This window comes from Phyllobates terribilis, unplaced genomic scaffold (genome assembly GCF_046119375.1).
Source record: "Phyllobates terribilis strain yellow unplaced genomic scaffold, ASM4611937v1 Scaffold_3__8_contigs__length_932513732, whole genome shotgun sequence".
NCBI lineage: Eukaryota > Metazoa > Chordata > Amphibia > Anura > Dendrobatidae > Phyllobates > Phyllobates terribilis.
This window is the reverse complement of record NW_027362763.1, coordinates 350,038,855-350,052,404: the sequence shown is the minus strand read 5'-3', so window position 1 is coordinate 350,052,404 and position 13,550 is coordinate 350,038,855. Positions and strand designations below refer to the sequence as shown.

General features: G+C 39.2%; 2 protein-coding genes across 2 annotated transcripts in view; both read left to right on the top strand.

Annotated features, from left to right (window-relative positions):
* LOC141258110 (receptor-type tyrosine-protein phosphatase eta-like) overlaps nt 1-13,550 on the top strand; it is a 228,931-nt gene that overhangs the window by 38,214 nt on the left and 177,167 nt on the right. The window lies entirely within an intron of this gene.
* The window catches only part of LOC141257841 (receptor-type tyrosine-protein phosphatase eta-like), a 54,413-nt gene continuing 46,970 nt past the window's right edge, over nt 6,108-13,550 (top strand). Inside the window, exons 1-2 of the mRNA XM_073672854.1 lie at nt 6,108-6,359; nt 10,959-11,216. Of these exons, the coding sequence (XP_073528955.1) occupies nt 6,125-6,359; nt 10,959-11,216 (493 nt within the window). The 5' untranslated portion in view covers nt 6,108-6,124. The remainder of the gene's footprint in view (nt 6,360-10,958; nt 11,217-13,550) is intronic.

The following is a 13,550-nucleotide window of genomic DNA, read 5'->3' as shown; positions in this document are numbered from 1 at the left end:
ACATAAATCAGTATGTTGTGTATTTTAAATTACTACTTCCATGCCACATCTAACAAGCCCTATTAATCTGCAAATATAGCAATAAAAGTGTAAAATTAGGAGGGAGGGGTCACCAAAAAGTATATTTAACAGTAGAAAAGTATACCATAACTGTGAAATTACGTACTACAAATTACATTTTTTCATCCTTTAATTTTCCTCTTATTAAACAGCGTAGCGTTTCCGCAGCATAAACGCTTGTGAAACGCTAGGTAATCCGCACCCCATGGTCCCCAAGGGGATTCCGCATGTTCTATGCACATGCTGCGGATTTTTCCGCAGCATTTATGCTGCGTACAAAAATCCGCAGCATGTCATTTAATTTTGCGGAAGCGCAGCGGAACTCCCGCCATTGACTTGCATTGAGACGCATAGAAACCGCGACTGTACATTTTTACAAGCGGCTTCTATGCGTCTTTATGTGCGGATGGTACCGAGTTCTGGAGGAGAGAAGACTCTCATCCAGACCTGGGTACCATTCTACCTGTAAAAAAAGAATAAAATAACAAATAAAGTTTATATTCACCTGTCCGGCGGCTTCTCTCTGAATGCCGGCATCGCTTGAGGACCTGCGGTGACGTCACAGTCATGTGACCGCAGGCCCTTCACCGCTCTGTCTCGCGATGTGCCGGCAACCCGGAAGAAGCCAGGACGACCGCTGCAGCACACGCCGGGGCCTCGGGGGTGAGTATAGCTTTATTTGTTTTAATTTTTACGGTTCACACTGTATAAATCCATGCTGTTTGCATGGATTTATACAGTGTGACCTAGTTGTCAAGCACTTTCCAAGTGATGCTATCGCATGGAAAGCGCTTGTCAGTCTGCATGCGTTTTTTCTGCCAGGGAGATGCAGAAATGCTGCAGAAATTTTCTGCTTCATTTCTGCATCGTGGGCACATAGCCTAAAGGTGCAGTGTCGTGCGGTGATGGTGCAGTAGTCAGATGTGAGGTCCAAGTCTTTCTTATACAATTATGTATATTGCATAGTTGGTCCCCTTATTTTTTGTTTTCCTTGGTCCTAGCATTTCTTCATTTGAAACAGAGGTTTTTAAATTAGGAGACTACAAGAGGAGTTCCACCTAATTTGTTCTCAGCTTTTTGTCTGATACCGTGACAGAGAGGGACCAGAAAATCGCAGCGTCTGGTTACACGAACTCCTGCACTTATTAGAACTGCTTCACTATTCTATTAAAGAGTGCAGGTTTTCTTGCTGTCCATCCTGAATTGTCCCAGCTATTCTGTGTCGGCCACTCCTCTCTGGTATATATTGCTCACCACTGGCACTTGGGAGTTGCCAGTGATAGTTCTACTTCCTGGTTTAGTGGTGAAGGAGAAAGTTCAGTGCTAGTAGTTGTCAGTTGGAGAGTTTTTCTGGAAATTGCTGCTTCGGGTTGGTTTGCTTGTTTTTCTTTATCCTCTCACATTTTGTTTCCCCTTCCTGTAGCTCCTCTGTTTCCCACTCTGTTGTTTTGTGAGTGTATTTATATGATTGTAGTTTTCTAGTTTTCTTTTATCCTTGTCTGTTAGCCTGGTCTGTCTCGTTAGTGTTTTCCTATACACTTCAGCCCCTCACCTCCTTGCATGGGGGCGAGTATCAGATAAGGGTAAGTTAAAATCATAGGTATGAGAACCCAGTGTCTCCACCTTCAGGAGTAATCCGGGGGACAAGGATAGACTAGACGGCCCCTAATTCAAGGGATCTGGTCGGTGCCCAGTCACTACAAGTTTTTTTGATGTCTTCAATTGATGTCGGTTCTGTGTCGTTGTAGCAGTGGTGCTGTGCCAGTTGGATGCTATTCCCCGGCACCTTAGGGGCTGTGGGGCACTTGGGTCGCTCCACCTGCTGGTGTGGTATCACTTTTTTGCTGATAGTCTCTGTAAGGCGTCACACATTTAAAATCAGGGACCCACTAAGAGGTTCATCATGATGTGGCAGTGAGCTTTATACCGTCTGATGACAATGTTAACTAAGAACCTCGTGTCCAGATTTATAAATGTTTGCTTAGCTGCAATAGATCAATAAGTATATGTATATATACATATACAGTTGTGCTCAAAAGTTTACATACCCCAGCAGAATTTTTCCTTTCTTGGCCTTGTTTCAGAGAATAAGAATTATAATCAAAAAACTTTTTCTCCACTCATGGTTATTGGTTGAGTGAAGCCATTTATTGTCAAACTACTGTGTTTTCTCTTTTTAAATCTTAATGACAACCAAAAATATCCAAATGACCCTGATCAAAAGTTCCTGGTGATTTACGCCTGATAACATGCACAGAATTTGACACAAATGGGTTTGAATGGCTACTAAAGGAATATTGTCCGGGATTCAAAGAAAAACCCACAAATAACGTCAGCTGAAATTCAGGACTCTCTAAAAACTAGCGGTGTTGCTGTTTCAAGATGCACAATAAGGAGGCACTTGAAGAAAAATGGGCTGCATGGTCGAGTCGCCAGAAGAAAGCCATTACTACGCAAATGCCACAATGTATCTCACCTACAATACGCCAAACAGCAAAGAGACAAGCCTCAAAACTTCTGGAACAAGGTCATTTGCAGTGATGAAACCAAAATTTAACTTTGGTTGTTACATTTGGAGAGAGGTCAACAAGGCCTATAATGAAGGGAACACCATTCCTACTGTAAAGCACGGAGGTGGATCACTGATGTTTTGGGGATGTGTGAGCTACTAAGGCACAGGAAACTTGGTAAGAGTTGCAGGAAAAATGAATGCAGCACATTACCAAATACTGGAGGAAAATTTGCACTCATCAGCCCGGAAGCTGCGCATGGGACGTACTTGGATGTTCCAACATGACAACAATCCAAAACACAAGGCTAAGTCAACCTGTCACTGGCTACAGCAGAACAAAGTGAAGGTTCTGGAGTGGTGATCTCAGTCTCCTGACCTCAATATCATTGAGCCACTCTGGGGATATCTCAAGCGCGTAGTTCATGCTAGACAAACCAGGAATTTACAGGAACTGGAGGCTTTTTGTCAAGAAGAATGGGCAGCTTTACCATCTGAGAAAATAAAGAACCTCATCCACAACTACCACAAAAGACTTCAAGCTGTCATTGATGTTAAAGGGGGCAATACACGGTATTAAGAACTGGAGTATGTGAACTTTTGATCAGGGTCATTTGGATGTCTTTGGTTGTCATTAAGATTTAAAAAGAGAAAACATAGTAGTTTGACAATAAATGGCTTCACCCAACCAATAACCATGAGTGGATAAAAAGTTTTTGGTTATCATTCATATTTTCTGAAACAAGGCCAAGAAAGGAAAAATTCTGCCGGAGTATGTAAATTTTTGAGCATAACTGTATATTTATACAGTACAGACCAAAAGTTTGGACACACCTTCTCATTTAAAGATTTTTCTGTATTTTCATGACTATGAAAATTGTACATTCACACTGAAGACATCAAAACTATGAATTAACACATGTGGAATTATATACTTAACAAAAAAGTGTGAAACAACTGAAAATATGTCTTATATTCTAGGTTCTTCAAAGTAGCCACCTTTTGCTTTAATGACTGCTTTGCACACTCTTGGCATTCTCTTGATGAGCTTCAAGAGGTAGTCACCGGAAATGGTCTTCCAACAATCTCGAAGGAGTTCCCAGAGATGCTTAGCACTTGTTGGCCCTTTTGCCTTCACTCTGCGGTCCAGCTCACCCCAAACGATCTCGATTGGGTTCAGGTCTGGTGACTGTGGAGGCCAGGTCATCTGGCGTAGCACCCCATCACTCTCCTTCTTGATCAAATAGCCCTTACACAGCCTGGAGGTGTGTTTGGGGTCATTGTCCTGTTGAAAAATAAATGATGGTCCAACTAAACGCAAACCGCATGGAATAGCATGCCGCTGCAATATGCTGTGGTAGCCATGCTGGTTCAGTATGCCTTCAATTTTGAATAAATCCCCAACAGTGTCACCAGCAAAGCACCCCCACACCATCACACCTCTCTCTCCATGCTTCACGGTGGGAACCAGGCATGTAGAGTCCATCCATTCACCTTTTCTGTGTCACACAAAGACACGGTGGTTGGAACCAAAGATCTCAAATTTGGACTCATCAGACCAAAGCACAGATTTCCACTTGTCTAATGTCCATTCCTTGTGTTCTTTAGCCCAAACAAGTCTCTTCTGCTTGTTGCCTGTCCTTAGCAGTGGTTTCCTAGCAGCTATTTTACCATGAAGGCCTGCTGCACAAAGTCTCCTCTTAACAGTTGTTGTAGAGATGTGTCTGCTGCTAGAGCTCTGTTTGGCATTGACGTGGTCTCTAATCTGAGCTGCTGTTAACCTGCGATTTCTGAGGCTGGTGACTCGGATAAACTTATCCTCAGAAGCAGAGGTGACTCTTGGTCTTCCTTTCCTGGGGTGGTCCTCATGTGAGCCAGTTTCTTTGTAGCGCTTGATGGTTTTTGCAACTGCACTTAGGGACACATTCAAAGTTTTCCCAATTTTTCGCACTGACTGACCTTCATTTCTTAAAATAATGATGGCCACTCGTTTTTCTTTACTTAGCTGCTTTTTTCTTTCCATAATCCAAATTCTAACAGTCTATTCAGTAGGACTATCAGCTGTGTATCCACCAGACTTCTGCACAACACAACTGATGGTCCCAACCCCATTTATAAGGCAAGAAATCCCACTTATTAAACCTGACAGGGCACACCTGTGAAGTGAAAACCATTTCCAGTGACTACCTCTTGAAACTCATCAAGAGAATGCCAAGAGTGTGCAAAGCAGTCATCAAAGCAAAAGGTGGCTACTTTGAAGAACCTAGAATATAAGACATATTTTCAGTTGTTTCACACTTTTTTGTTAAACATATAATTCCACATGTGTTAATTCATAGTTTTGATGCCTTCAGTGTGAATGTACAATTTTCAAAGTCATGAAAATACAGAAAAATCTTTAAATGAGAAGGTGTGTCCAAACTTTTGGTCTGCACTGTATATATACATATGAGTATATGTTTTATATGTGTAGTCTAAGTCTTTATTGTACAGTTATGTTAGCTGCAGGGTTGTCTTTATTTCTAGATCCCGCTATAGTGAAGAATCTTACAGTGGATGATATTACCACTACCTCAGTGTCTCTGAACTGGGAGAAACCAGATGGAAATGCAGATTCCTATATGATCCATGTTCTTGAATATTCAAGTTTGAACAGAATTATGACCACCACTTTGAATACAATTCTAGACCTTGCGCCTGGATATTATTACACATTCATGGTCTTTGCTCTTGTGGGAAATAACAGTATACAAGGAGAAAAGAATACCATATCTACATACACAAGTGGGTTACTATTGCAGTAGTAAAATGAGATCATTTTGGCACACCATGACCTGAAGCACATGAGTAAATAAGTTATAATGACACTTGCCATGTTGTAAGCTGAACTTTAACTACTAGAGATGAATGGATCTAGCAAGATTCAAATTCGCCAAATTGTGCGGATTTTACCTGGATATTTGATTTGCAGCAAATGTATTCTCTGTGAATTGAATGTTCCCTACTATTCTCTGGGGATTCTCAAGACCACAGAGATTAATAAACAAAACATGTAAAAAAGAAACGAATACCTTATCGCTCTCCTATACAGACACCCCTGCTGCCTCCGAGTGCCCACTGCCCACCAGTCCAGCCCTCAGGACTTCTTCTTTCTGCATATATGTATCTTCATTCTAGAACATGGTTTCTTGCCGCAAACAGGCCTCGGCCGAAAGTTCTGTTCTACAGTAAAGACACGGCACATGACTGTGGAAAGAAGTGGCCCTGAGGACTGGATGGGCAGGCACCGCAGGCGATAGTGGAGCAGGGACCGGTAAGTGGTGAGGAAACTATTATTTTTTTAAACATTTTTCTACAGTTCAGCAAAATGGTGAGGCAGGAGGCCCCCATTTTGCTGAATTTTGCATGGAGCGGACGACAAAAAAATCTGTAATCTGAAGAATATTGATCATTGAGAAATTCAAGTAGAGTTCAATTCAACTCAAATACATTTGCCCATCCCTATTAACTGGAGTTTTTGGTTACTTCCTAGAACCTGAAATAGTGGGGAATCTTATGACAGAGAATGTCACAACCACCTCTGTATCTCTGAGCTGGGAGAAACCAATTGGAAATGCAAGTTCTTACCTGATTGAAATAGTTGAAGATCCAACTTTGGGGAAAATTGTGTTTACAACCTTTGATACAATCGGAGGCCTCACACCTGGATATTATTACACATTCATGGTCTTTGCCCTTGTTGGAAAGAACGATGTACAAGGAGAAAAGAATAGCACGTATACATACACAAGTAAGTCATTTACAATGTAACTAGTACAGTATCATGGGGGGTCTATGCAAACTGCATATCATGACCATTCAGTAAGTTCCTATTAGGAATTTGCACAACTGTAAAGTTGAACATTTGCAAGTGTGGTGAAATGGAGAAAGAAACATGATTATTCCTTTATTTTTTGTTTTTATGGTACTAATTGTGTGGTAAAAAATAACGTAATAACATGATTACACATATCAGTATGAATATGGTGGTACCAATAATGTATAGATTTTTTTAAATTAAGTGTTAAAAAAAACAGATTTTTTAAAAAATAAAATTGACTTGTGTTGCCAGATTTTGGAACCCATAACTTTTTTTTTGCATTTTTCTGTCAAGGGATCTGCGTGAGGTGTTTTTTTGCATTACAATCAGATGTTTTTATTGAAACTATTTTGGGATATATTATATGTTTTGATCGCTTTTATTGCATTTTTAGCGATCACTATCTTTTTCTTTCAGCAATATCAAATATACATATTTATTTCTTTATTATTAAAAGGGAAAAATTGAGGGAATCCAATTTTTAGATTGCTATTTATGCTTTCAAACACTTTTCTTTTTCCTTTTTTTTTAGCCCCCTAAGTTGACTTGAAACTGTTATCATCTGCATGCTTGTTATAAAACTGTAAATAATTTAAATATTGGTCACCTATGAAGATTAGCTATAGTCTGAGCTCCAGGAGAAAACTAAAAAAGGGTCTTTCAGCGGGCCACTGGTTGCCATGAAAACCCATCGCCCCCCCTGCAATTATGCTATATAAATGCTGCTGTCAGTGAACTAGCTCCACTCGCTGCTGTTCTTAAAAGATGCAGGCTGTGTAAAACAGTCGGCATCTCCCGGGTATAGTGCATGCTAAGCTTCTGAGCCTGCTTCATACACTGCACCTAACATGTGACATATGTACATAAGTTAATATGTTACATATAAGGAAGGGGCTATATAGCAGGACAATAAGGCTATGTTCCTACGATGAGCTATTTGTGCATTTTTGATGTTGATTATTTTTGCTGTGTCAAAAATGCAGCATCTTACAGTTCCAGCAAAGTGGATGGGATTTATAGAAATCTCCAGCCCACTGTGCTTCTTTTTAATGCAGCGTAAACTTACCTGCAGTGAATGATTCAAATCCGAGGTATCTCAATTTCTCTTGTGGGTACGCTTAGTTTTCTGTGCAGATTTTCCTCATAGACTTTCATTAAATGCAGAAATTCCACAGGTGAAAAACGCACATGCGTTTTTAGTGCATTTCCGTGGCGGAAACACATCAAAATACATGTAATCTGCACCTAAGTATGTCAATAAAGTTTTATAAAAAATAAAGCAGCTGTATTTAAAGCATGACATGCTAAAAAAAGACAAAAAAAGCAGAGTCAAAAATGCGGTAAAACGCATGTTAAAAAACCGCACTCAAAAATGCAATAAAAAACCCAAGTAACCTATTTTAAGTAATAGGTGCAGAAATTTCTGCAGCATCAAAAACGTACCAAAAACTCGTTGTGGGAACATGTCCTAAATATTATTTTGCTGCAGAGAAAAGACTACTAGGCATGGCTCCCTTATATAATTGACTCTGCTTTAGAATCCATAGCATCAGTCTTTGTGTTTGGTAAATGTTTTTTTCTTATGTATTCTAAATAAAATTGTGTGTTTTATATATATAAATATATATATATATATATATATATATATATACAGTATATATACACATATATATGCACAGTTGAAACCAAAAGTTTAAATACACCATATCAAAAGACACGTATGCATGTTTTTCTCAATATCTGACATGAAATCAGAATAAACCTTTCCCGTTTTAGGTCAATTAAGATTACCCAAATTTTTTATATTTTCCAAATGCCAGAATAATGAGAGAGAGAATGTTTTAAGGCATTTTTATTAGTTACTGCAAAGTCAAAAGTTTACATACATTTCATTAGTATTTGGTACCATTGCCCTTAAACTGAATGACTTGGGTCAAACGTTTGGGATATCCTTCCAAGAGCTTCTCACAATAGGAATTTGGCCAATTCCTCCTGACAAAACTGGTGTAACTGATCCAGGTTTGTAGGTCTCCCTGCTCGCACCTGTCTTTTCAGCTTTGCCCATAATTTTTCAAAATGATTGAGATCAGGGCTTTGTGATGGCCACTCCAAAACATTGACTTTGTTACCATTTTGGCTAAAATGGTCATTGTCCATTTGAAAGACCCATTTCCGCCCAAGCTTTAACTTACTGGCTGATGTCTTGAGATGTTGCTTCAGTATTGGCCACATAATCTTCTTTTCTCGTGATGCCATCTATTTTGTGAAGTGCACCAGTCCCTCCTGCAGCAAAACAACCCCACAACATGATGCTGCCACTCCTGTGTTTCACAGTTGGGATGGTGTTTTTAGGCTTCCAAGCTTCCCCCTTTTTCAATGGTGCCAATGGTGGTTTATGCCCAAAAAGTTCAATTTTAGCTTCATCAGACGACAGGACACGTCTACAAAAATTAAGGTATTTTTTTTCCATGTGCATTTGCAAACATTAATCTGGCTTTTTTATGTTTCTTTTCAAGTAATGGCTTCTTCCTGGCAGAGTGGCCTTTCAGCCCATGTTGATACAGTACTAGTTTCACTCATGGCTGTTCTAGCTCAAAAGGGTGCTTCTACTCAATACTGAGCAAAGGGTCTGAATACTTATGACCATGTGATATTTCAGTTTTTCTTTTTTAATAAACTTGCAAAAATGTCTACATTTCTGTTTTCTTTTCAGTCGAGAAGGGGAGCAGAGCAGAGTTCATTTAATGAGAAAAAAAATGAACTTTTTAGAATTTACCAAATGGCTGCAATGAAACAAAGAGTGAAAAATTTAAAGGGGTCTGAATACTTTCCATACCCACTGTATATACAGTACAGACCAAAAGTTTGGACACACGTTCTCATTAAAGATTTTTCTGTATTTTCTTGACTATGAAAATTGTACATTCACACTGAAGGCATTAAAACTATGAATTAACACATGTGGAATTATATACTTAACAAAAAAGTGTGAAACAACTGAAAATATGTCTTATATTCTAGGTTCTTAAAAGTAGCCACCTTTTGCTTTGATGACTGATTAGCACACTCTTGGCATTCTCTTGATGAGCTTCAAGAGGTAGTCATCGGAAATGGTCTTCCAAAAATCTTGAAGGAGTTCCCAAAGATGCTTAGCACTTGTTGGCCCTTTAGCCTTCACTCTGCGGCCCAGCTCACCCCAAACCATCTCGATTGGGTTCAGGTCTGGTGACTGTGGAGGCCAGGTCATCTGGCGCAGCACCCCATCACTCTCCTTTTTGGTCAAACAGCCTGGAGGTGTGTTTGGGGTCATTGTCCTGTTGAAAAATAAATGATCGTCCAACTAAACGCAAACCGGATGGAATAGCATGCCGCTGCAAGATGCTGTGGTAGCCATGCTGGTTCAGTATGCCTTCAATTTTGAATAAATCCCCAACAGTGTCACCAGCAAAGCACCCCCACACCATCACACCTCCTCCTCCATGCTTCACGGTGGGAACCAGGCATGTAGAGTCCATCCGTTCACCTTTTCTGCGTCGCACAAAGACACGGTGGTTGGAATCAAATATCTCAAATTTGGACTCATCAGACCAAAGCACAGATATCCAGTGGTCTAATGTCCATTCCTTGTGTTCTTTAGCCCAAACAGGTCTCTTCTGCTTGTTGCCTGTCCTTAGCAGTGGTTTTCTAGCAGCTATTTTACCATGAAGGCCTGCTGCACAAAGTCTCCTCTTAACAGTTGCTGAAGAGATGTGTCTGCTGCTAGAACTCTGTGTGGCATTGATGTGGTCTCTAATCAGAGCTGCTGTTAACCTGTGATTTCTGAGGCTGGTGACTCGGATAAACTTATCCTCAGAAGCAGAGGTGACTCTTGGTCTTCCTTTCCTGTGGTGGTCCTCATGTGAGCCAGTTTCTTTGCAGCACTTGATGGTTTTTGCAACTGCACTTGGGGACACTTTTAAAGTTTTCCCAATTTTTCGCACTGACTGACCTTCATTTCTTAAAGTAATGATGGCCACTCATTTTTCTTTACTTAGCTGCTTTTTTCTTGCCATAATACAAATTCTAACAGTCTATTCAGTAGGACTATCAGCTGTGTATCCACCAGACTTCTTCACAACACAACTGATGGTCCCAACCCCATTTATAAGGCAAGAAATCCCACTTATTAAACCTGACAGAGCACACCTGTGAAGTGAAAACCATTTCCGGTGACTACCTCTTGAAGCTCATCAAGAGAATGCCAAGAGTGTGCAAAGCAGTCATCAAAGCAAAAGGTGGCTACTTTGAAGAACCTAGAATATAAGACATATTTTCAGTTGTTTCACACTTTTTTGTTAAGTATATAATTCCACATGTGTTAATTCATAGTTTTAATGCCTTCAGTGTGAATGTACAATTTTCAAAGTCATGAAAATACAGAAAAATCTTTAAATGAGAAGGTGTGTCCAAACTTTTGGTCTGTACTGTATATGTTATGCATAAGTATGTGTTTTGTGCTGAAGTGTAACGTCTGACTCTTTACTTCTACAGAGCCCGATGTCATCACAGATCTGAGAACACTAAATATCAGCACAACTTCTATAACTTTAGGCTGGCAAATACCAGTTGGAAATGTCTCTTTCTACTTGATAGAGATGGCAGGTCCTGTCACTGTGTATTTTCAGACATCTATAAATGAGTCTGTTATTGAAGATCTGACACCTGGAAATTTATACTCATTCCAAGTATTTGCTGTTGTCGGTGAACCTAATGTGCTTGGAAATGGCTTAGATATATCTGCCTATACTAGTAAGTATTGCTCATCTATCCTTCTATTTTTTTCTTTTCTATCTTATCTTTTTTATTACAGGTATTCCCTGATTCATCATTTGCATTTTTTAAGTAATTTTCCTTTTTTGTCTTATGGTATTAGTTGCCGGTATTCAGATTTTAAGACGGACCTCCATCTTATAAAAAAGCCTTTTTTTCCTATTTTCCACCCCAAAATTTGGGGTGCATCTTATGGTCCGGTGCGTCTTATAATTCGAAAAATATGGTACTTAACATGTTCCCTTTTATTTATTGCACTGATCTTAAATTATAGCCTCTATGATATCTCTGAACTGCTCTCATAATCTCAGTGATCTGGTCCACCCCTAGTAGTTTACAAGAGCACCTATAACACAGTGGAACCTTCAGTTGAGGTTCTACATTGGACTACTGTACAGTGACAAGTAAAAGCTAGGTTTCTTAAAATGCATATGACTAGAAGTTTTGTGTAGGCATTAAGCCACCCAGTAACATATACACTGTGAGCAGAATTATTCAACAACTAGGGGGCTGTCGGTAAATCCAAAGGTTAGTAAACTTTAATTCTGAATATTTATGGAAGTGAAAATAAGGTTTTTTCTTTCTTGCGAGAATATCTATGTGTGCATAATTGTTCAGCAACTATTAGTGTGCAGAATTATTATGAAACTAATTGAAAAACGTAAATTTTCCTATCTCAATTGTTTATTTTCATGTGTTAAAGTGAGAATACTAAATACTAAATTACAAACTACTTAAAATGTACAAAACTACATTTCTGACATTTAAAAAAAGAATATCAGTGACCAATATATCCAGCCTTATTTTCAATAACAGTCATAAACCTTCCATCCATGGAGTCTGTTAAGTTTCTTAGTCTGTTGACGATCAACTTTTTGGACAGCATCTAACCATAGACTTCCAGACACTGTTCAGAGAGGTGACTGCTTTCCTTTACTGTAAATCTCGAGTTGAAGAAGGGCCCTCAAGTTCTAAATAGGGTTTAGGTCAGGTGAGGAGGAGGCCATGTTGTTATTCTTTCATCTTTAAACTCTTTACTGGCTAGCCAAGCAGTGGAGACTTTGATGCATGCAATGAAGCATTGTCCTGAATAAAAATAGTTTTCTTGAAAGATGCAGACTTTTTCCTCTACTGCTACATGAAGAAAGTGTCCTCTAAAAACTATCAGTAGGTTTAAAACTGGCAGTAGGACCCGAAAAGGTCCAACAAACTCATCTATAATAATACCAGCCTGTAGCAGTACTTCAACCTTGCAAGCATCTGAGTCTAAGTGGAAGCCTGTACTGTTACTAATTCAGCAATAAGCCTATCCATCTGATCCGTCAAGAGTTACTCTCATTTCATCAGTGCAGTTTTAATGTTTCAACGTCTGTGTCTTGCTCAGTGGTGATCGGGTGTCAGTCTACCTTACCTTGGCCATGTCTCTGTACACCTTGTACTTCTGGACACTCCAGGGAGATTGCAGTCCTGGAATATGACAAAAATGGAGGATAATGGGTTCCTGGTTGCTTCTGAAATCTTTGGCAGTTAATGTGCGTCTTTTTTTTCCTCATTGTCTCTTCAGAGAGGAAGATGACCAGAACTCTAGTGCCACCTGCAATTCGCTATATTGCAGTAAATAGTAGAAATGATCAGAAAATTGCAGGTTTAAAGAGAACCTGTCTGCAGGATTTTTCCGACAGGTTCTCCCTAAGTCCCACAAGGTGATTAACAAATTAAAAAGTTTAATAAATTACACATATTTGGCATATCCATATTTATAGAAGTCCAATCTATCATAATATGAAATTAACCTGATCAATAAATGGTTTAAAAAAATTTAAATGCCAGAATTGCAGTTTTTTTTTGGTCGCAACACAGCAAAAAAATATAATAAGGAGCACTCAGAATATATCTGCACCAAAATATTTTTATGGGCAATTTCATCGGATCTAATTTTTTTTCCCATTTTTCATTAAGTCGAATGGGTAATATAGAAATGGTGCCTTTCAAAACAACAACTTGTCCCACAAATATCAAACCCTCATACGATTATATGGATGGGATAATAAAAACGTTATGGCTCTTTGCAGAAGGGGTAGAGAAAATAAAAATAAAAAAATCAGAAAACTAACATGTTGGGAAGATGTTAATATACTTTTATTCTATTTTCTGCATGTCATTATGGTGTATGCCATTTACCCACAGATTCTGCTTTGGTTTGTTAAAGATCAGAGAGATGTTTTACAGCAGTCGCATAGAGAGCTGTAGTCTGGAGATACTGTAACTAATTGACTTCGGGAGAGCATTCTAGGCCTACTCTGTGATCTGAGG